General features: G+C 45.1%; 1 protein-coding gene across 2 annotated transcripts in view; it reads left to right on the top strand.

Moving 5' to 3' along the window:
• Nucleotides 1-21,781, top strand: part of DYM (dymeclin) — a 260,543-nt gene that overhangs the window by 198,500 nt on the left and 40,262 nt on the right. For both annotated transcript variants that reach the window (XM_054986512.1, XM_054986514.1), the window contains one exon: nucleotides 17,218-17,400. In XM_054986512.1, the coding sequence (XP_054842487.1) occupies nucleotides 17,218-17,400 (183 nt within the window). The remainder of the gene's footprint in view (nucleotides 1-17,217; nucleotides 17,401-21,781) is intronic.

Raw genomic sequence — 21,781 nt, 5'->3', positions numbered from 1 at the left:
CCTGATCCCGGCCTGGGATTTCCACTGCGATGCGCTCTCTGGAGGGATGGGCTGCCTCTTCTGGGCTTCCTTCCACAGCAGCGCCCTCTGGAGGCACACCAAGGTAGGAAGTGTGTTGTCTGAAACACGGTTAGCCTTTTATATAGTAGGATGGGTCTGTCTTTTACTGAATCAGACCTTTGGTCCCTCAGGGTCAGTCTTGTCCACTCAGGATGGCAGGGTCTCAGGTGGAGGTCTTTTACATCATCTCCTACCTGATCTTTTTAACTGGAAATGCTGGGCCTTGAACCTGGGATTTTCTGCATGCTAATTAGATGCTGAACCTCTCCCCAAACTGTAACTAGCCAAGTGGCCATTAGCAGCACTGGCAGACAGCATGCCTTTGAACATTGCTCGTCCCCCTCACACTTTTCCTCCATCGGCTTTTTCACTCTTGCAATGTTTCTTCTGGGCCTTATCTACTCCCACCTTTCTTAATGCCAGTGCCCCACTGGCTCCAGTATCACAGCAGGTCTTGTGCTACTCTTGCAAGCAGTTCAGTTGCCTGGCCTTGTATCTGAAAGCTTCTCTGTAGCTTTCAGATCAGAGGGCCAGCCTCACATCTAAGGCATTATAAGCACTTTCAGTTGACCTGAATCCACAGGAGAGGTTGTAGCTTGCGAGGGTGGTCAGATATCTGCTTAGAGCTGAGCCAGACATGGCAGTGACAAGTCTGCATGCTTAAATGTGGCTCTGTTGTAATTGCATAAAAACAGGGGAGTGGGCATCCAGAAGGGGGAGTAGCGCAACGGGAGAAGAGCTAAAGAAAAGGGTTCTGCACTGCTTGACCATGCACATCTGTTTCGGTCCTTTCTGACCCTTAAAGGGAATGGGGGCGCCTTAAGATCTAGGCTCCATGAGTATTCCATGTGAAAGTAAACCTTATGTTCCACAATGGCGTGCCATGAACTTTCAAAGCATACTTTCTATGAGTGCAGATTATTCGAATATTCCTGGGTCTTTTTGCTGGAAAGGGACAGGCAGTTCCTACTGCTCATTCATTCATTCATTCATTCATTTCATTCATTCATTCATTCATTCATTCATTCATTCATTCACATTATTTATAGGCCACCTTTCTCACGGAGACTCAAGGCAGATTACGTAGTATGAGTCAAATACCATCAACAGGATGGAACAGCCAATAAACAGCGCAATACGATTTGTGTTGTAAAAATCTAGAGCCAACTGGAAATCTGAATCAGAGCTGAAACAAACCTGACAACAAAGCATAAGCATTTAAACATGTATTTGTTAAACAACGCAAAAATTGCTTAGTAAGAGCATAATTATGGGACAGACAGATCATGGTAGCTTAGTCCCCAGTCCCTGTCTCTTCACTAAAAAATTCTGAAGCATTTAAATATAATACGACCCTATTGCCTGTGCCAAAAAAGCTCTCCTGAGCAACTCAGCTTTGCGTAGTTTGCAGAAAGCCTGGAAAGGGGGAGTCTTTTTCAGGCAGGCCATTCCATAAGGAGGAGGTCACAGCAGAGAATGCACATGCAACTGCAGTTGTTAATTTTGCCATTTGCAGGGTGGCACCTGCAGAAGGCTCTAATGAGACCAGCAATGCTGTTGAGGCAGGTCACAGGGAGAATGGCAGTCCCACGGATAAGGGGGACCGAGGCCGCGAAGGGCTTTGATTGTGATAGCCAGTAGCTTGAATTGAGCCCAGTAAGTGGTGGACAGCCAGTGGAGTGACTGCCAAACAGGAGTAATAACGCATGCTCCCCCGAGCTTCTGACGATAACCGAGCTTTGGCATTCTGTACGAATTGGAGTCTCCAAATTAACTTCGAGGGGTGCCTATGCAGAGCGCATGACAGTAGTCTAGTTTTGATGCTACCGTGGCATGGATCCAGGTGGCCACAGCAGCCATGTCAAGGTAGGGGTCTGTCTTGAAGGCTAGACTGAATTGGAAGGAAGTCTTCTTTCCAGCTGCATAAACTTGATTCTTCAGCAACCGTGCTGGATCCAGTGTACTCCCTCGGCCCTTGACAGAGTCAGCAGGGGTCAGCTGAAGCCCATCAAAAGTGGGAAACATGACGTCCTTCAAGATGTCCACCTCCTCAGCCAGCATCATTTCTATATTATCTGGGTTCAGTTTCCATTCCCCCCCCCCGCTTTCAGCCATTTGACCAGAACAGTTCAAGCGGCAGCTCAGGACCGCTATCGTGTCACCAGGGCATGTGGAAAGAGAAATATAAAACTGAGTGTCATCCATATTTGCTGACATTCAGTTACAAAGCATCAACTTATTTCTCCTAAAAGCTTTACATAGAGGTTGAATAACGTGGGGGATAAGATGCACCCTGTGGAACCTCACGGGGACAGCTCCCACATTGAAGGTAGGTGGTCTCCAACAGCAGCTCTTTGATCCACAAGGGACAATTCAAACCAGTCCAAGGCACATCCCCTGATATCTGCTTCTGCCTCCAACCACCACAGTTGGATGGCACGTTCTACTTATCAGAGGCACCATAGATCCTGGAGGAGCAGCAAGGAAATATAACCCATGTCTGCATTCAGACAGAGGTCATTAACTAAAGCCACCAGAGTTGTGTCCATCCCATAGCCTGGCCTGGAACCAGTCCCAAGAAAACCCGAAGTTGGTCTGCTGCTGCTCTCTCAATGACTTTGCCTAGAAAGGGCAGGTTAGATAAGGACCAATTTTGTCAATAGCTTTGTGCAGCTTCACGTTCCAAGCTGTCCATGCAGCCTCAATAGAGCTTGTGTTTGGAATTCGAAAATCTCCCAGAGCATTTTAGAAACCGGAAGGATCCATTAACTTCCACCGGGTCCCCCTTTTTGCAGGGTGTCAGTGCCATATTCTCCCTTGCCTCCAGTAGATAATGGTTCGGGCTGAATCTCCAGTCCTGAAACAAGACTGTCCCTCAAAGGCTCAGGGTAAAAGATTAAATACAAGGCGTGGCCTCTTTCATGTGTCAAGCCCATCACAATCTCAGAGAGATCCGGGGCAGCCAAAGAGGCTATAAAATTTTGGACCGGCTCTGGAGAGGAAGAAGCAGAATGAATGTTGAAGTCGCCCAGAACAATCAATCTGGGTGTTTCCGGCACCACATCTGAGAGTTCCTCTGCCAATTTAGAGACAGTTCCCAGCGGGTAACTAGGTGGCTGATAAACAAGCAGAATGCCAAATCTATCCTGAGCCTCCAACATGAGGAACATGCCGTCGATGCCAGATACGGTTTGTACTGGTAGTTTAATGTCTCACTGAGGATGAATGTCTCTCCTCCATGACCACCAGAGCAGGGTTAGTGGAGGGGGGGACCACATAACCAGGATGAGATAGTTGGGAGAGAGACACCACGTCATTTTCTTCCAGCCACATCTCTGTTATGCAAGCCAGGTCAGTTTCCTCTTTCTGTAATATGTCCGTAGGATACGCATTTGTGTGCCTCACCAGCCTATCATTGCACAGTATTAATGAAGACATGAAAGAAGCAGCGGTCCTTGCCAGATACTGGCCATCTTTGAAAAATCCTCTCCCTTTATCTGCTGGCTCTCACCTGCACGGGAACATGCATTCCTCAAACATCCTGTTCCAGATAAAGATTACTCTTGGATTGAAAATCATTTATATTATGTATGAACTCCTCACCACCCCCACCACCCCGATCCTCAGTGCTCGCTAGGCCATCTTTTGAAAATCTGAATTGGGTTTAGATTAAAAATGAAACGGCCAAATTCTCTCACAGCTGGACATGTGCCCTTAGGACATATTTGAGATTGAGTGAACATTGTTCCTTTCTCAGACAAGTGCACGGATTCTGACAATTTTGTTCCCCGGGCAGTTGAAGTTTCTGTGCTATGATCTAAGTTTAACCTACCGGTGTCAGAGGCTTTGCCACTACAGATAGAGCTGTTGTAGCATAGTGGCTAAGAGACTGATCTATGAATACAGTTGCCAAGTCACCCAGGCTCACCAGTGGGAGGGAAGTACCTTATCTTTCTCCCTTGCATGCACGCATTCCCAGCCTCTGCGTGATGAGGTCACTTCCGGAAGTGACATCATTATGTTGGTCGCAGGAGTTCTCCTGTGCTTTGAGCTGGGCCGATTCTTTGAGCATCAGTCCATTTGGGGCCAAAATCAGCCCCAAGTGAAACATGGGAGCATTCCCACAGCTGGCACTGGGAGCGTGTGTACCACTGTTCTACCCAGAGTGTCTGCTGCTGACAGGTGATCACCGGTCTGTCTGAAACCTCCAACTGGTCGTCATGCTGTAACCAGCAGGCAAACCACAGGGAGGTTACCCACCACCGGCAGGCACCTGGGATCCTGATCTATGAACCAGCAAGTTGCTCAGTTTGGATCTCACCTATCAACTCAGTGCTAGGTAGCTTTACGCAGTCTCTTACCACTAGCTCGCCATTGTAATACATGGAGATAATAGTACTGACCTATATTAGGGGCTTGTTGGAAGGATTACAGCAAAGCCATTTATGTGAACTGCTTTGAACACTTGAAAATGTTGTGAGAATGATAAAATATTAATATTACTGCAAGTGTAGTACAGCATGGATCGCCCAGTTCATTCTAGTTCATATTTGGAAAATACAGCTTTGGAGTCATGGCGCACAAAACTGCATCAGCGCAGATATCGAATTCCTTTTCCTTAGTGGCAAATATGGCTATAAAGGAAATGACATTTGAGAACTCTTCTTATATCCTTCCTTTAGGGAAGCTGTTGCTGGAAAAATACCCACTTTTTTCTGCTTCTCCTTGCAGTTTTGCTAGCCTTTGCTTCCACCCCATGAGACAGGAAGGTGAGCAGCATCCTTTCGTGTTTATCAGACTCAGCGACAAACTTGTCTCCGATGTCTAGGGGAATAAACTTTAAAGATAAGCAGGAATGTCACAAACAACAACACTTAATCTAAAAAGATTGTTGTGGGTGCCTGCACTGCCGCAACAGCTCTCCCATGACTTTTCGTTCCTGTTTGCACCTTCTGTTCAGAGGGGCTGGAGGGAAAATCTATTATTTGGAGGAAGGGATTTTGATACCAATTTATTTGACAAGCTGGATGACAAAAATAGCAATGGAGGAGTGCTGCGCTCTGCAGGCTGGCCGGGGCTAGGCTCCTCTGGAGTAAGGCCTCAGGCTTGGCTGACTAGACTTGGGAGCATAGGCTGGAGCTGAAGGCAGGGTGCTGGAGCACAGGGCTTGTGCCTGATGGACCAGTTGATCCAGCCTTCTCCGGACTCAGCCCAAACAGGCTGGGAGTTAACCTGGCTCGGCTGGCAGGTGTGGAGGCTTCTGAGACTGAGCTGTGCCTTGGTCAGGATCCTGCGAAGCAGCACATCTCTTAGACCCCCATTCTGGGTCCAGGCTGGGTTTGTTTACTTAATTAATCAATCAATTCATTCATTAATTGGATTTTTAATTTTTAATTAATTGGATTTTTAGTCCATCCTCCCCGCCAGGCGGGCTCAGGGCGGAGTACAACATTTCAATTTACATAAATAAGTTAGAAACAGATGAAACATTATACAAATAACATTAAAACAACTTTATACAATAAATACAATAGAGCTTCTCTTCAGATGGCGACAATAAAATACTGAATTTCAGGGCCTAGCTCATATATAGGGTGGTGGACAGATCTTTAGTGTGGATTGCGTGCTGCCCGCCGGGCACTTCGCCTCCTTTGTTCTGTCTCAGCCCAGGCCTTCTGCTGACACCGTTCCCGTGGAGTGGGCGCCGACTGTAGGCCCAGAGTCGCATCCTGCCCGGCGAAGGCCTAGTGGCTATCTCAAAGGCCCGAGGAGTGGTCTCCCTTGCAGGCTCTGCCAGGGTGGCCTCCGGGGCTGCTGCGTTGGGGCAGGGTTAGCGGGTGCGGCTGAAGCATCAGGTCCTCCCTGCCCCTGCTGGCGATCCTGTGCCCTGGCCTTGGCGCCTCAGCCCTGGCCTGAGCCCTCTGAGACAGAGTGGCTGGGCTGGTCAGAGGAGATCATTCATGATAGACAGTGCTGGAGACAAGAGCTTACACTTCAAACCATTAATTTATCATCCGTAAGCATTTCTCAGGTTAGAGCCACGTTAACGGATATTGCAGTTTTGCTTCACATTTCCATTTCCACTGTTTTTCTAGCTTTTAAATACATTGATTTTAATGGGTATCCCTGGCTGTGTATGCCAGCATATTCTTAAAATGATACTTGATTCAAGTTGTGGCTTGGTTTGCAAGGGTGGTCTCTCTCTCTCTCTCTCTCACACACACACACACACACACAACACACTTTCTATCTCTGATACACACACACAGGTTTCTATATTTTTGGCTGGAGGGTGAGAAAAGTTTGCATTAGAGAGGAATATTCCTGCTCTTGTGTTCTTGGCGCCTTGAATTGCTGCCCTTATCAGAGCACCATGCTCTAGAATTTCGAAGACAAAGTGAGCTTCATTTCAGATTTTATTTACCATCCTCCTTGGATGAGTTGTATAATTCATTAGTAAAAGCCTCAATGAAGGCTTTCACCAATGAATGCGGCTCTGGAAGCATACAGGTGGCTTCTTAAAGCCAAAAAGGAAATGCAAAATTGAACAGTTCCTGCTCTCACCGGCGATCACACGTAGGCTTAACTCTCAGTTGCAGTAAGAGATTTTAAAAGCTGTGCAGCTCTCTGTAGATAGGTCCATAAACTATTTATTATTTCAGAACTATTGAGCAATCATCATTTAAAAGCGCATGACTTTATTTAGTGTCCTTCCCTCAAACTATTGACTGGGACTTTTAGAGCAGTGGGTGGGGACATTCTGCATTGGGAACTGTGAGGCAAGAGTTCAGATCTTTATGATGTCCATAGTTTTAGCTCACCCTGTTTAAATGTTTTGTGGTTTTTAGAGAGGCAATTAATTTTTTTTTAGAATTCTTTATAATTTTTACTACCGCATGATTGCCTTGCAGATTTATGGACGCCCAGATGTTTTCCCATGCACTGGGAGGCCACATTGAAGTAGAATTCTCCATCAAATAACCAAGAAATATACTAATATACTGTAGTGTTAACACTCAGCTTTTTTAAAAAAGAGGCCAGGATAGATTAGAATTGATTGACTCATATACTATTTAACAGTAGATATTTTGCAGTTCCATTATGCCCCCAGAATAAGATCAGTATGCGTAACCTTTAACTCAAGGAATTCATGAATACTCCCAATGAATCAATTGACCACAGTCCAATGAAGAGGTAAGCATCCCGAAGCCCATTCATCTCTGTGGATGGATGAGCATTTTACTCTCTGCTGGATTGCAGCCGTTGGACTTGGCAAAAGTAAATAGCTAATTTTTCTCGCTTACAACCTTGTATTGTGATTTTTTCCCCCAGAAGGTAAAACTGAGGGTTTGTATACAACCTCACTTTTGTTCTTTTTGTTTCATTCATTAACGTTTATTCATATGACCTACCTTTAGCTTGAGTGACTGATGTATCGGAAGCAATGAATCTGTTTATGGTGTATTAATGGTTTCCTTTTTTAGCAGAAAAGCTTTTCTATAAACTTAAAGAGACATGAGTCAGGGAAAAAGTACTGATGCTTAGAAAAGTTTTATTCTTAATTACTGGGAACATAAAGCTTGAATGAGAATTAATACATGGACTTCTTTCCCCCCTGAATTTCTAAATATACCACACACTCTTTCAGCTTCATTCACTCTGTTTGTGCTTTCCCACTTTGTGTTTGTGTGCAGTTTGCCCAAATTGCCATACCTGTCAAAGGAGTGTTAGAATTAGTGATTCGTTCCGTCAGGGCTATCAAACACACACCTGCCCTCTCCTATTCCGCTTTGGCTGCAAATGGAACTGGCCTACAGTATATTCTTCAGGACGCTGTTCTTGCATCTCCGCTTAGGCCGGAGATTCAAATATGGCCTGTTAAAAAGGCTAGGTTTTTATGGCTGAAAACTGCGTCTCCTAAGGAAGAAGTTAAATAGAACTTCAAGTATCACTAGTTCTTTTCTACAATGCTGATCACTCAAGATCTTTTGCAGGAGGGGGCAAGTACATATTTAGAGTCGTGCAATATTTTCCTCTGGCCTGGGATAGCCCAGGCAAACCTGATCTCATTAGATCTTAGAAACCAAGCAGGGTCGACCTTGGTTAGTAATTGGATGGGAGAGAAAACTAGAGTGGCTACGCAGAGGCAGGCAACAGCAAACCACCTCAGTTAGTCTGTTGCCTTGAAAACCCCAACTGGGGGTGCCATAAGTCAGATACAACTTGACTGCACTTTTTACCACCACCAATATTTTGTTATGCATTGCAGCCCTGTCCTTCTTCCCTCTGTTTGCTATAGTTGCACAGGAGGCTTAAATGCCTGTACATCTTTAGAGCCACTAAGAGGCTTGAGGTGGCTGTTGCCAAATCTTAATATGGTCTGCTACGGCCAATGACACCCACCACTGACCTCCAGCTCACCAGGTTTCATCTGACCCATGTTACACACCAGGTCCTAGAAATAAAAACACATTCCTAAGCTGCAGTCTCAAACCTTGGAACCTCTTCAGATACTACATTTGCTTCCATAGGGTTCATTTTAGACAGTTTCTCATGTTGGAAATGTGGTGTTGGAATTAAGGATCTATGTAGATTTCCCTGGAGGAGGTTTGCTCCTTGAGAGCAATGCTTGAAGAACCATCTCTTCCACCATAAGCTTCTCTGAGCAAGGTCTTCTTCCCATTCCCTCTTGCCGAATGGTGCCCCTGCCCAGTCTCGAGACATCTTCAGTGGCAGCTCCAGCAGTGTCGCAACAGTCTGTTGGAGGGCTGGCCACTGTCCCCAGTCCCTTCTGATATTTAACAGGACTTGTTTCGGAGGGCCTTGAACGATATTAACTCAGCTGGTTGCTCCATGTTAGAGACTGTTGGCTTCCCTTGAAAATACTTTCAGGTGGGTAGCTGTATTGGTCTGCACAGTAGAAGAGCAAGATTTGAGTCCACTAGCACTTTAAAGAGCAACAAGATTTTCAGGGTATGTGCTTTCAAGGCTCAACACTCTTCGTCAGATCTGACAATCTTTTGATTATCGAAAGCTTATACCCTGCAAAGCTTGTTGGCCTGTAAGGTGCTATTGGACTCAAATCTTGGCTTGCCTGACTCTCAGGCTGGTTATGGCCATTCCTCTCTCACTGTTATGCAGGCTGAGATTGCGTTTGCAGAGCTTACTTTGCTCGCACAAGTTCCGTTTCAATCAATTCCCCATTCGTGCTAAAGGCCCATCATGACATACTGTTCTCCATGGTCTCCTAACCGAACACACCAGCGTTAGGGTTAGGGACTGCTGTGGGAAGATGAACCAGGGAATAATCTGCAAAGGACCTCTATTAGTAGGAGATCAGATGCAGCCCATTGTATTTCTGATGTGATATGAGACAAGCAAAACTTGTAATAGGGCATTAGGGCAGTGGGACTATCAGCCCTTCCTTCACTCGGCTGGTCTTGTTTTTTGAATGGTTTGTGCAGCTGGTGACGCACTTACTAGTTGGCTCTTGCAGAACTTTCTAAAGGTATATATCCCGATAGAAAAGTCATTTGTTCTTTTAATACCTTTATCCTTTTTGCTAAGATGGCTCAGCATAGTCTGGAAGTATGGTAGTGTGTATGTCAACAAGGCGGCTGCATCCACACAACATAATTGCTACTGCTGAGAGATTGGCTTTGCACACCATTTGCGAATTAAGTTTAAAGGCAGCCTTCTTGCCTCTTTCCTTTTTCTTTCCTCTTCTCCAATCAGTGTGTTTGAAGGTTTTGTTTTCTACTGAACGTGAAGGAAATCCGGGCGACATTCTTGGAAGCTTCCCAGAATTATGACAAAACAAGGTACAAATGCTGCTCACAAAGTAACCCAAAATAAAAGAAGCTATCTGATACTTGCTGACTAGAGTGAGGTTCCTTATAAGAAAGAGGACATAGCATAAACTTGGGTTTAAAATACGCATGTTGTTAAATGAGGTTGTGGCGAAAAACGGGACGTCAGGCATGAAGTTGCCAATTGATACGAGAAGGATACTGCTGCTTCACGATAACCAGTATCCAGTCACCGTTTCCTCAGGTTCTCTTAACCAGGAGTTAAAACTGAAGGCATGCTACTATGGTGCCTTTGGTGCCTTCTCTTTTTAGGGTCAGGAAGCTGGCACGAGGATTATGTGCCCTCCGAGAGTGCCATTCAGTTTGCTGGAAATTCATTAAAAGCTGGCATGTGGTCCCTGTAAGCTGTCCAGGTGGGTTAGCTACCCTGCATCATCCATAAATTGCTCTGAGCTACTCAGAGGAGAAGTGCTGTGTCTGTAAAATACAGTAATCTAACCTGGAAGCTGGTGGGGCATATGTGATAGTGGCCAGATCATGCACGCCTTCGTGAGGACAAGTCTGTCGCTACTGCTAATGATTTATATAGTATTTCTTGTCCATAGGGTGCCTTTCATTTGCTTTTTTTTTTTTTGCATCTCATTCTTTCTCCATCAACATTAAGAAGATGAGATTTTTTTTTTAATTTATAAAAGAACAACTGCCTAGGGATATTAAATCCATGGGTATGAAATTACACTTCCTAAGTTCAGGTGAAGAGCAAGATTTGAGTCTAGTAGCACTTTGTTTCAGACAGAGGGACCTTTGAATCTTGAAAGCTCATACCCTGGAAATCTAGTTGATCTTTAAGGAGCTACTGGACCAAAATCTTGCTCTTCTACCGCAGACCAGTATGGCTGTCCACCCGAAACTAGGTCCAGGCAGGGCTTTTTTTCAGCTGGAACGCAGTGAAACGGAGTTCCGGAACCTCTTGAAAATGGTCACATGGCTGGTGGCCCCGCCCCCTGATCTCCAGACAGAGGGGAGTTTAGATTGCCCTCCGCGCTGCTGGAGCAGCGCAGAGGGCAACCTAAACTCGCCTCTGTCTGGAGATCGGGGGCGGGGCCACTAGCCATGTGACCATTTTCTCCGAGGGCAACCCACTGAGTTCCACCACCTCTTTTTCCAGAAAAATGCCCTGGGTCCAGGTGTAAGCAGGCCAAGCTGGTTCCTCAAACACAGGAATATCAGACCTTGCATAGATCCAGAGGAGTTATTATCCCCACAACAAAACACCCTGTGAGGTGGGTGGGGCTGAGAGAGCTCTGAAAGATCTGTGAGTGTCCCAAGGTCACCTGGCTGGCTTCAAGTGAAGGAGTGGGGAATCAAACCCGGCTCTCCAGATTAGAGTCCCGCGCTCTTAACCACCACACCAAACTGTTTAAGCCTCACCTTCAAAGTGCCGAGCCTTCCTGTTCCCCGTTCAAAAATATTACTAGCTCACTTGGCAAACGGTAGAGCATCTTAGAATCTGGCAGTTGAGTCCCTGTGAGCAAAATTTGTACGTTAGAATCTTTATCTGCAGTATTCACGTGGTTGCAACGTTACGATCGAGCGAGTGTTGTGTGTTTGTGACTGTGTTTGTGGGAGGGTTTGCAACTGTTGCAGAAGTCTAAACTATGTGATACAAAAATACCAGTCTAATTATATGCCTTTCCTCATGGATGGCAGCTGTTGTATCTAAGGGAAAAGCTGCTGAAGTTTTTTGCATTTCGGCCATTGTCTTGGAGAGAGACAAATTCTCTGTCTCATTTGTGTTGAAACTGGTGCGCAAGTTATTACACAGAGTGATAAAACTTTCTTGTTAGCTAAGAAATGTTTTTATAACCTCGTTTATGTCTGCCCTGACGCCATGTCTAGCTGCAGAGGTGCCTTCGCTTGATATGGTTGATGCAGAGCAAAAGAGTGTAGCACTTTATCATCTTGTGTCCCTATTTTTTCTTCCTCTCATCCACTTGCTGTCCTTGGCTTTCCTCTCTGTATTCCCTCCTCCTGTTTCTAAGAAGCTCAACTTTTAAAATTATGCAAAATACTTCAAGTAGACAGCACAGAAATATACAGTTAGACATTTTAGACATTGCACACTTCGCTTAAATTCAATCTGCGCTTAGGTTATATCTGCATGACAGCTTTAAACCAGGTGGAAAGTTGAAGAAGCGTGAAATGTTTGTTTGGCATAAGTGTTGAAAATTCTTGTAGAGGTCCCTAGCCTCGCTTAAGAGCTATAGTTCTCAGAGTTCCTTGGGGAGAAAAATGGCTTTTAAACCACTCTGTAGTGTCTATTTGCCCCAAGTGGCGTAAGACAAATTTCTTCCCCTATTCAAAGAGAAGGAGTTTGCTTAGGAGTATTGCTAGAAAGGGTCTCCCTTTGGGTTTGGAAATCCCTGGAGATTTGAGGGCAGGGTGGAGCCTGGAAAGGGAACTCAGCAGGGTATGATTCCATGGAGTCCACCCACCAAAGCAGCCATATTTTCCAGATAGTAAAGAGTCCAGTAGCACCTTTAAGATTAACCAACTTTATTGTCGCATAAGCTTTTGAGAACCACAGTTCTCTTCATCAGATACGCAAGAGAGCTGTGGTTCTCAAAAGCTTATGCGACAATAAAGTTGGTTAATCTTAAAGGTGCTACTGGACTCTTGACTATTTTGAAACTACAGACTAACATGGCTAATTCCTCTGGATATTTTCCAGGGGGACTGAGCTCTGTAGACTAGGGTTGCCAGGTCCCCTAACACTCCTGCAGGGGGGACTGGCATTCACCTTCCGACGAGTCGCGTTCCCGGGGCTGCATGATGATGTCACTTCCAGGAGGTGATGTCATCATGCGGGGGCAAGGGGCAGCTGGAAGTGCTCCCATTCTCACTAAGGGACATATCAGGCCCTCCGGGGCACAATCCAGTCTGAAACGGGCCCACTGTGGGCATGGGAGTGTGCCGCACCGCCCAGGAGACACCCAAGGGGAACGCGCCCTCCCACCAGCCAAGTAACTGGGTGCAGGGGAGGGAAGGGTGGGAGCAGGGGATCCCCCACCCTGGGGGGGCTGGAATGGCAACCCTAGACATCATTGCAAATCCCACAGGAACATCCCACATTTCGCACCAGGCCAGTTCTTAAAGAATTGGCCCATTTGGCCCAAATTGGCCCAGCGTGAAGCGTGGGAACATTCCCAGGGCCTGTGCAATGATGTCACTCCTGGGAGTGATGTCATCACTTTGCACCAGGAGTGTGCCCTGGGAGGCCCATTCCCCTATCTTTCCCCCTCACCAGCCAGTTGAGTGGTGGCCAAGGGTGGAGGCTGGGAGCGGAGGATCCCCGCCCCCACCGGAGGACCGGCAAGCGTAATGTAGACTGAAGGTCAGGTGTAGTTCCAGCAGATCGTCAAGTCCCACATGGAGGTTGGCAACTCTGATGTCACTGGCTGCAGCTCAGGCTACAGCATAGCCACGGAGTAAACATATAGGTCTCTAATCTTGGGGCGGCGTCTTTATTTGCCTTTGCTTGGGAAATTCAGTTTTCTCCCCACCCAGAGTAGGCTAGGCGCCATGTCGGCCGAGTGACCAGATGACAGTAGTACAAAGTATCGTTAATAGCGATTGCCGAAGGGAGACTTTCAGCAAGTATATCCATGTATAATGTTGCCATAATGTGCAGGTGAACATTTCTCCTTGAGTTTTTTTAATGAGTTTAGAGCTAGTTAGCTGGATCAGTTTCTCTGTGTTCCCTCTCTACAGCCCCTTACATTTCCTATACCCCCCATGCTGTTTTTGAGAGCCAGAGAACCCTGGGTACCAAAGTAGATCATAAGGCAGGAGTTTGCGGCAGGTAAAGGATGTGGACTGATTTGCTCCCTTTGCGGAGGAGCTGGTGCTGGAGGGGAGGGGAGGCTTTCTGCTGACCTCCTCTCAAGCTTCTTTTCAGGGATGGGGGCCAGGGAGGAGAGAGAGAGACCCATTCCATGAACTTGTTCCATTCACACTTCATAGAATTCAACCTGTGGGTTATTTTTTTTTAAGGAAGACCCGTAAAATTAATAACCGAGAGCAGGCCAACGAATCCTGCATGCGGCCCCTTTCTGCATGGGGGGTAACTGCTGTGAAAGCTTGGAGTTAACTTCTGTCCTGGCTGCATGTAAAGGAAATGCTCTTGTTTCAGCAGACAGCTGCTTAAATAGTGAGAACTTCTGGTGCTGTTTAAGCCATCTAAAAGTGCATGACTGTGTTGAGAGCCCCAGGGCCTGAGAATATGGATTATAATTATTTTTAAAAAAATGTAAATTGGTATTTTAATCTGATTCATGAATTGGGGTGAGGCCTGACTCAGGCTTCCTTTGTTTTTTTTTATGAAAAAAACTTGGAGAAGAGACAGACTTGAGCAAGCAGGTGCAACTGCTCTGGCTCCCCTCGGGTTACACTCTAAGCTAGCCTGGGCAGGGTGACGCACCTTCCTTGAAGTGCAGAGGAGCTGCCATAGCGCAGTGGCAGAACAGACAGCTTGCATACGGAAGATTCCAACTTCAGTCCCTACTGCAGGGTTTCCCAGTGAGGCCCGTGGGCAGCATGGCGCCCGCTGACACCATTCCTGGTGCCTGCCAAGTGCTTTTAGAAAGTGGGCGGGGCCAAGTGAGTTTTTGCCCAGCGAGGCTTCTGATGGGCTATTGGGTACTTGATTGGCTGTGCAGATTTTTAAAACTGCCCCTTTGACAGCTGCTGCTAAAATAGCACAACGACCTTCGTTTTGTGAGTGAAGGTAAGCTACAGCGGCTATTTTATGGCTGACTCCACTTCCTGTGTCAGCTGTTTTGTGGGAGCCATCTTGTACCGCACCCACCACAGTGTGTTAGAATTCCAGAGGTGCTCGCAGGATCAAAACGGTTGAGAGCCCCTGCCCCAGCTCCTCTGGTTTGAAGGATTTCAGGTAGAAGTGCCGGGAAAGAGTTCTGATTTAAGATCTTGGAGAACTGCTGCCGATCAGTGTGGACAGTATCGGGCTAGATACAGCAACCGTTGGACAATGTAAGGCACTTTCCTAGATCTCTTTTTTGAGAACCCCATACCCAGTTTATACACGTAGAGTCAAGGGAACACTCGGGAACTCTTTAACACTCAGATAGCAGCTGGAGAATTGCATGTTATAATACTCCCATGCAAAAAAAAATGTTTGCAAGTAGAAATCTTGCCATATCACAGGGAGAGAGTAAGCCATCTGCCTGCTATGTGGGTTGCCAGCCTCTAGGTTGGGCCTGGAGATCTCCCAGAATTCTCACTGACTTCCATAGTATACAGATTAATTCCTCTGAAGAGAATGGCTGTTAAGGGTGCATCCCATGGCATTCACATCCTCACTGTACTCGCTCTCTTCCCCCAAATCTCCAGGAATTTCCCGACACAGAGTTAGCAACCGTATATGCTATCTTTCCATCTGCAAGGAATGTTTTTATGGAGCAGAGCTGAAACCCAGAAACTCCTGCTTGCTGCCCGAAGTGGTTCCACCCAGGAAAACCTTCAACACTTAATTCTGCTGTTGATAGAATCAAGCCAGGGGGCCATGCCGATCTGTAATGCAAGAAACTCCAGCGAAAATTCAACAGAATTCTGGATTGAGGAGGGGGAGGCTTCAGGGAATGTTCATACAAAAATTGGACGATTAAAAATAACCCCAAGAACTTAATCCCTCCCTCCCTTTCAAAGGGAAAATGTTTTATTTGCTTATTTATAGACTTCTGCTGTGCCTTCTTTGCAGTGTTTTAAACAGTTCACAGAGCTGGAAAATAATAAAACCATGCAAATTCTTGTAGGAGTAATGTAACATAAATGGCCTGGAATACATGGGATTAAAAATGAAAAGAGGCACCTGTACCATTTGCGTATTTTCCAAAACAGTTTTGGAAACAGGCACGTCACTTAAATTTACTCCGTGCACATAAGGAGGCAAACCGTGTCTGAGTGTACCGGGAACCTTGGAAATGACAGAGAGGTTCAGAGCTTGAAAACATAAAGCAGACTGGAGTGTGTCATGTATCTGGGGCAAAGGAAATAGTGCAGCATGAAAGTCAAGTCTCCTCTCCCCCACCCTCCAAGTAATCTTCTAAAGCCTGTTCCGTAGGAAAAAGGAAATTGACAAATTCATTTTCATCTTTGATAGTTTAGCTCCCCGGTTTTCAAGTTCTTCTGCCTTCAGGGAAATCTTCCTGCGTTCAGCTTGCCTGCTGAGGAACCCCTGCTTATCTTCCATGGAATCCCACTGTGAATTTCCAGACAGTCTTGGTGCATATTGTAGAATGCATGCTCAGTTCATGTTTATCCTCAGCAATGTCCCAAATGAACTCAGTGTGCAAAATCTACCCAATATCTCAGCAACTGCACATTGCAAAGGAAGATCAGTAGTGAAAGGGAAACAGGTCTGCCATTGCTGATCTTTACCTATGATAAATTTTCAAGAAACCTGCGTAGTTTCGCAGAGTACAGTTTGAAAACAATTCAATCTATCTTTCTACAGTAGCTGGTACAAAAGCTGTTCCAAGACAGTGCCTGTTGACTTTTTAAAAAAGAGTAGTATAGTCCATTAAACCTTGAAAGACCACCTTGGAAAGAAAACACTGCTGCCATCCAGGTTAGTTTGGCTTGGCTATATCACCATGATATTCTCGTGGAATGAGAAGCTTGGAAAATAAATAAGAAGGCCACTTCGATCTGACCCTTTACCTATTTTGCAACTGAAAGATGTAATGCAGCTGTTAACCCCTGAAAAATTATCTCCCCCCACCCCAAATTGACCTTGGTTGGAAATAGTGCTTAAGTCATAATTTTTGCCACATGTATAATGTAGAATCATAGGGTGGGAAGACACCTCTAGGGTCATCTAGTCCAACCCCCTGCATAATGCAGGAAATTCAGTTACCTCCCTCCCCCACACACACAGTGACCCTTACTCCATGTGCAGAAGATGGCAAAACACCTCCAGGATCCCTAGCCAAACTGCCCTGGGGAAAATAGCTACCTGACACCACAGTAGTGATTGGCGTTACTCTGGGCATGTAAGAAGAGGCCACGAGAACTAAGCACTGATGTAAAACCATTCCTGCCCTCCCTCTCATGCTCTGCCCAGGTTCACAGAATCAGCATTGCTGTCCAATGACCATCTAGCCTCCGCTTAAAAACCTCCAAAGGAGAGCCCACCGCCTCCCGAGGAAGCCTGTTCCACTGAAGGACTGCTCTGCCATGGAGTCCTTTCTAATGCTTAGCTGAAAACTCTTTTGACATAATTGTAAAGTGTATATTATACTTAATATGTTTGTTTTGCTTCTTAAAGGCGCAGGATCTGAATGTGATTGAAGAAGTCATTCGAATGATGTTGGAGATCATCAATTCCTGCCTGACAAACTCTTTAAACCATAACCCTAACTTAGTGTATGCACTGCTTTATAAGCGGGATCTCTTTGAGCAATTTCGAACTCACCCTTCTTTCCAAGATATAATGCAGAATATAGATTTGGTAAGTAATACTGTCTTTTAAGGGAGGCCACTTCCTATCATTTCTTTGATTTGCATAGATGAGTATGGTTCTCACATCTGGGCAAAAGTATTAAAGACCATACACTTTTAGCCTCTTCAAGAAGATTTGCTATTGGGGTGATATAAATGCTCCAAATAGTCATTTCACCTGCAGATAGATTTGTGATTACAATTTGTAAAGAGTTTTAGAGATCATGGATCTGTCCGTAGGTGTGATACATTACCTTGGAGCTTCTTGAAGACAAAGATCAGGAAGAATCTCGTGCTCGAAGGTACCTAAGTACTGAGGCTTTCCAGAATTCGGTGTCAAGCATGATGTCCAGAAAACTAGTCAAAGTTGGGAGGCGATACTCTGCCCACCCGTACTGTAGTCTAAGGGAAGGAACTCCATATTTGATATTCAAATGCAAGTATTCTATTAGGAGCCCGCTTGCGGGGAGGGCGGGATATAAATCCAACAAAATAAATAATAAATAAATAGGATCAACACCTAGAGGTTTCTCCATTTATCGTAGCAGTTTGACTGCTGTGATATTACTTTGGCATTGTTTTCATTCAGCTATATTTTTATGCAAGGCTTTTTTCTGGGGAAAGAGGTGGTGGAACTCAGTGGGTTGCCCTCAGAGAAAATGGTCACATGGCTGGTGGCCCCGCCCCCTGATCTCCAGACAGAGGGGAGTTTAGATTGCCCTCCACGCCGTGGCGTGGAGGGCAATCTCAACTCCCCTTTGTCTGGAGATCAGGGGGCGGGGCCACCAGCCACGTGACCATTTTCAAGAGGTTCCGGAACTCCGTTCCCCCACGTTCCCCCTGAAAAAAAGCCCTGTTTTTATGGTGCAGTCTTAATTCTGCGGGTAGCATAGAGTTTTTCAGAGAAACAGAATAGATGTTTCCTGTCCCGCTAGAAGGCTCTTACGGTAGATAAGATAGGAGATGGTGGAATGGTGCTCTGATTACTCCAGCCAGCAGGAGACAACGTTTGTTTGCTTGTTCTAAGCAGTTACGACGTATATTCTCTGCTGAAGAACGTCATTGCCAAACAATATTTGAAACAACCTCTTAAACTACTAAACAACATAATCAAAGTATCAATCAGCCCCAGTTTATAAAGAACAAAAGTATTTTTGATTGCAGTTATTATTAACCTTTGATCAAATAACAGGACCAAAGCAATCCTATGATAACTCCAGAAAATCATGAAATTTTTTTTTTTAAATGTACACTCCCACCCTCAACCAAAATTTAAGATGCAGTCAGAAACTGTAACTGGAAAAGGCCAGATCTGTACTTGATGTCGTATATCACCGTTTATTAACAGGTGTCTGGCAAATCTCTTTCAAGAAGTCTCTGATGACATTTGACAAACTGATTGTATAGAAATGTTTCTTTGCCTAGCTTTTGTTTTTAAAAAGTCAGAGAAGCATTCAGCAATCTTTTCATAATTATGATCATTTCCAGCTTGTCCTGGAAAGCGCCAACAGTTACTAGTAAATGAGAGTCATTTGGTGAAGGGTCGTAAGTCTTCGCTGATGCTGAACAAGAGATGACAGCATTTTTCGTTGCCTGTCACAGCCTCTCTGGTTGTTGCCTTTGGCACAAAGAAAGCACCTCTTGGCAAGTACCCAAATGAGATGCGCTTGTATATATGTACATTATATATGTACGTTATTTGCATAATATGTGAATTATATTGCCTGGATTGGCAAGGCTGAGTTTGACAACTCTAGCATTATACTGTTAGAAAACATCTGGTTCAGTTACTAACGAGAGAAGAGTATGATTTCTGTTTTCATTTACTGCTGAAAACTGTTCCAGATCTAAATGGACTCCTAGTTCAGGGAATGTTGACGGGCCCTTCCTTACTGGGGATTGCTAATGCTGGGCTGATGTCCTAAATATTACCGAGACTCAGTTATTTATTACTTTGGCTGCGTTGGGGATTTTCCAGTAAGATGAATGATTCTGAAAAAGCATGTCAAAAATTGGGAGGAAATCAAAATAATTAAGTGAAGAATGACTAAAGCCATTTGCCGCAGTTGCTAGTTATTGGCCCAAAATAATATCTTTGTAGACACAGTGTTGCTGTAGAGAAGAAAAATTCTTTTTATCAAATTGCGGAGGATTTGATGGAACCCGCTGGATTAAATCTTCTGAGGAGGTGGCAGTGGACTGCGTCAGGGAGCAGCTTTCATATGGATAGTCATTACCATTGGACATAGGGTTGCCAGCCTCCAGGTGGGGTCTGGAGATCTTCTGGAATTTCAACTGATCTCCAGGCAACAAAGATCAGTTCCACTGGAGAAAATGGCTACTTTGGAGGGAGGACTCTGTGGCATTATATCCTGCTGAAGTCCTTTCCCCCCCTCCAGGCTCCACCTCTCAAATCTCCAGGAATTTTCCAACCTGGAGCTGGCAACTCCAAGTGCAAATCAACACCCTCTCCCCTTTTAATGGTCAGGCAATAAGGAGAGCTGGTATTGTGCTAAAAAATTGAGTTCTCAGCTCACTCGCTCTGCCTTAGCCTATCTATGATATTAAAATATGGCTTGGGCCTACTTTTCAGGGATGTCGCAGAGATTATTGATCATATATGAGTGCTCTGATACGCTAAAGCATTCTATGAATGCTGATAACCGATGCTAAGGCCGCCGAGAGCAACAGGCAATAGTGAGTTTGAACAATGCAGTGAAGGGCAACCCTGTAGGAAGGCTTTCTTAAAGTATCAGCAAAGCAAAATTTACAAAGTGATACATGCAAAAACAAAATCCATGTAATAACCTATATTTAAGATAAGATCAGCCCAAATGATGCAAAACAGCGCACAAGCTTTCACACCCTTGATGAAAAGTTCCCCTTTCCCTTTGGGCTCCTGGAATGGAGCAGAGGATATAAAAGTAACAGTATTTTTTTTTTAGTCAAAGTGGTCTTCAGTTATTTGGAGCCCTTGAAAGGGAAGCACACCCTGTGTGTCTAGCCGCAGAGATTTGCAAAACACTGTGATAGGGAGAAGGTTTGGGGGCTTGTGGATGGGTCTGTTGTCAAAGCTCACTCTGGAGCTACCATTATCAGTATTATGAGTCTTGCCGGTAAAGTAATAGCATTGTACAGTACTGCTGTTTATATAACATGCATACCTTCCAGAAACATAAACAAGAAGAATTATAATTCCCATAGTTAGACATACTGTTACTTTTGATGACAACGCATATCACTGATCACAAATAAACTCCCTTTCCAATACCCATCGTGAAGAAACATTGGTAGGAATTAAGTGTAGGGTGCTTTCCCCATGCAACTGGCTTGTAAACTCTTAGGTTAAAGGAGGAGAAGCTATCAAGCCTAGTTGTCCTAATAAAGTTTGAATTTGTAAGGTTTGCTTGGTGGGATTTTAATTTTTTAGGAAGAAATGTGTTTACGATTCTTTGTCAGGAGATTAGAATCGGCAGAATGTTCCTTTGCTGTTGAATTTCATTCGATTCGCACTTTCAGCATATCCCGGACAGATTTATTTGCAAGCCTGACAAATCTCCTTGCACTAAAAAGGAGGTAATGCCTGTACTTGCTTGCAGGAACCATGGGTCTAATTTGAATCCCAGAGTAATCAAACCATCAGCTGTCTTTTGTTTTACTAATAGCAGCAGAGTTGTAAGGGCCTAATTAGGCTTAACGGCTCCAGTTGGGTGTCTAGCTCGGGGAGTACAAAGGCATCGGAGGCGTTTTAGTGTAATGCAGTAAACCATTTCCCAGTCCTTGAAGAAGCTTATCAAAGGTTCTAGCTATCACCTACAAAGCCCTTAAAGGCAGTGGACCCACATACCTGCAAGACCATCTCTCCTGCTGTGTTCTGCTGTGACAGCTTGGCTCATCTGAGCAAAATCATCTGAAGGTGCCACGCTGATTGACTGCAAGTTTTTATCGTAACAGTAGTCTGCCCTGATTTCCAGTGAGAAAGGTGGACTATAAATGAAAATAATAATAATAGGTACTTAAGGATCGGCGCAAACCGAAATACAAACCAAAGTTCGTCACGAACCAGGCAATTTTTTTTGCTCATGAACCGGCGGTTCGTTGGAGGGCATTGCTGATGAACTGCAACGATTTTTAGGGCGGTTCATTTGGTTCGTTTTTCAGTTCTTCACTGCAGACAGCCTGGCATCGATCAATCAGTTTCTTAGGCAATGGGGGGGGGATGGGCTTTCTGCTGACCTGCTGCTACCCCAGAAGTGACGTATTCACGAACCAAACGAACCAGTTCGCAAACCAGGTAATTTCATGCCAGTTTGTGGTTCGTGAAACGTGACGAACAGCAATGAGGCGCCATTTTCCTGGTTCATGCCCATCTCTAATAGGTACTTCCATGG

The sequence above is a fragment of the Eublepharis macularius genome, chromosome 8 (assembly GCF_028583425.1).
Source record: "Eublepharis macularius isolate TG4126 chromosome 8, MPM_Emac_v1.0, whole genome shotgun sequence".
NCBI classification, from domain to species: Eukaryota; Metazoa; Chordata; class Lepidosauria; order Squamata; family Eublepharidae; genus Eublepharis; species Eublepharis macularius.
This window is presented reverse-complemented; position numbering and strand designations above follow the sequence as displayed.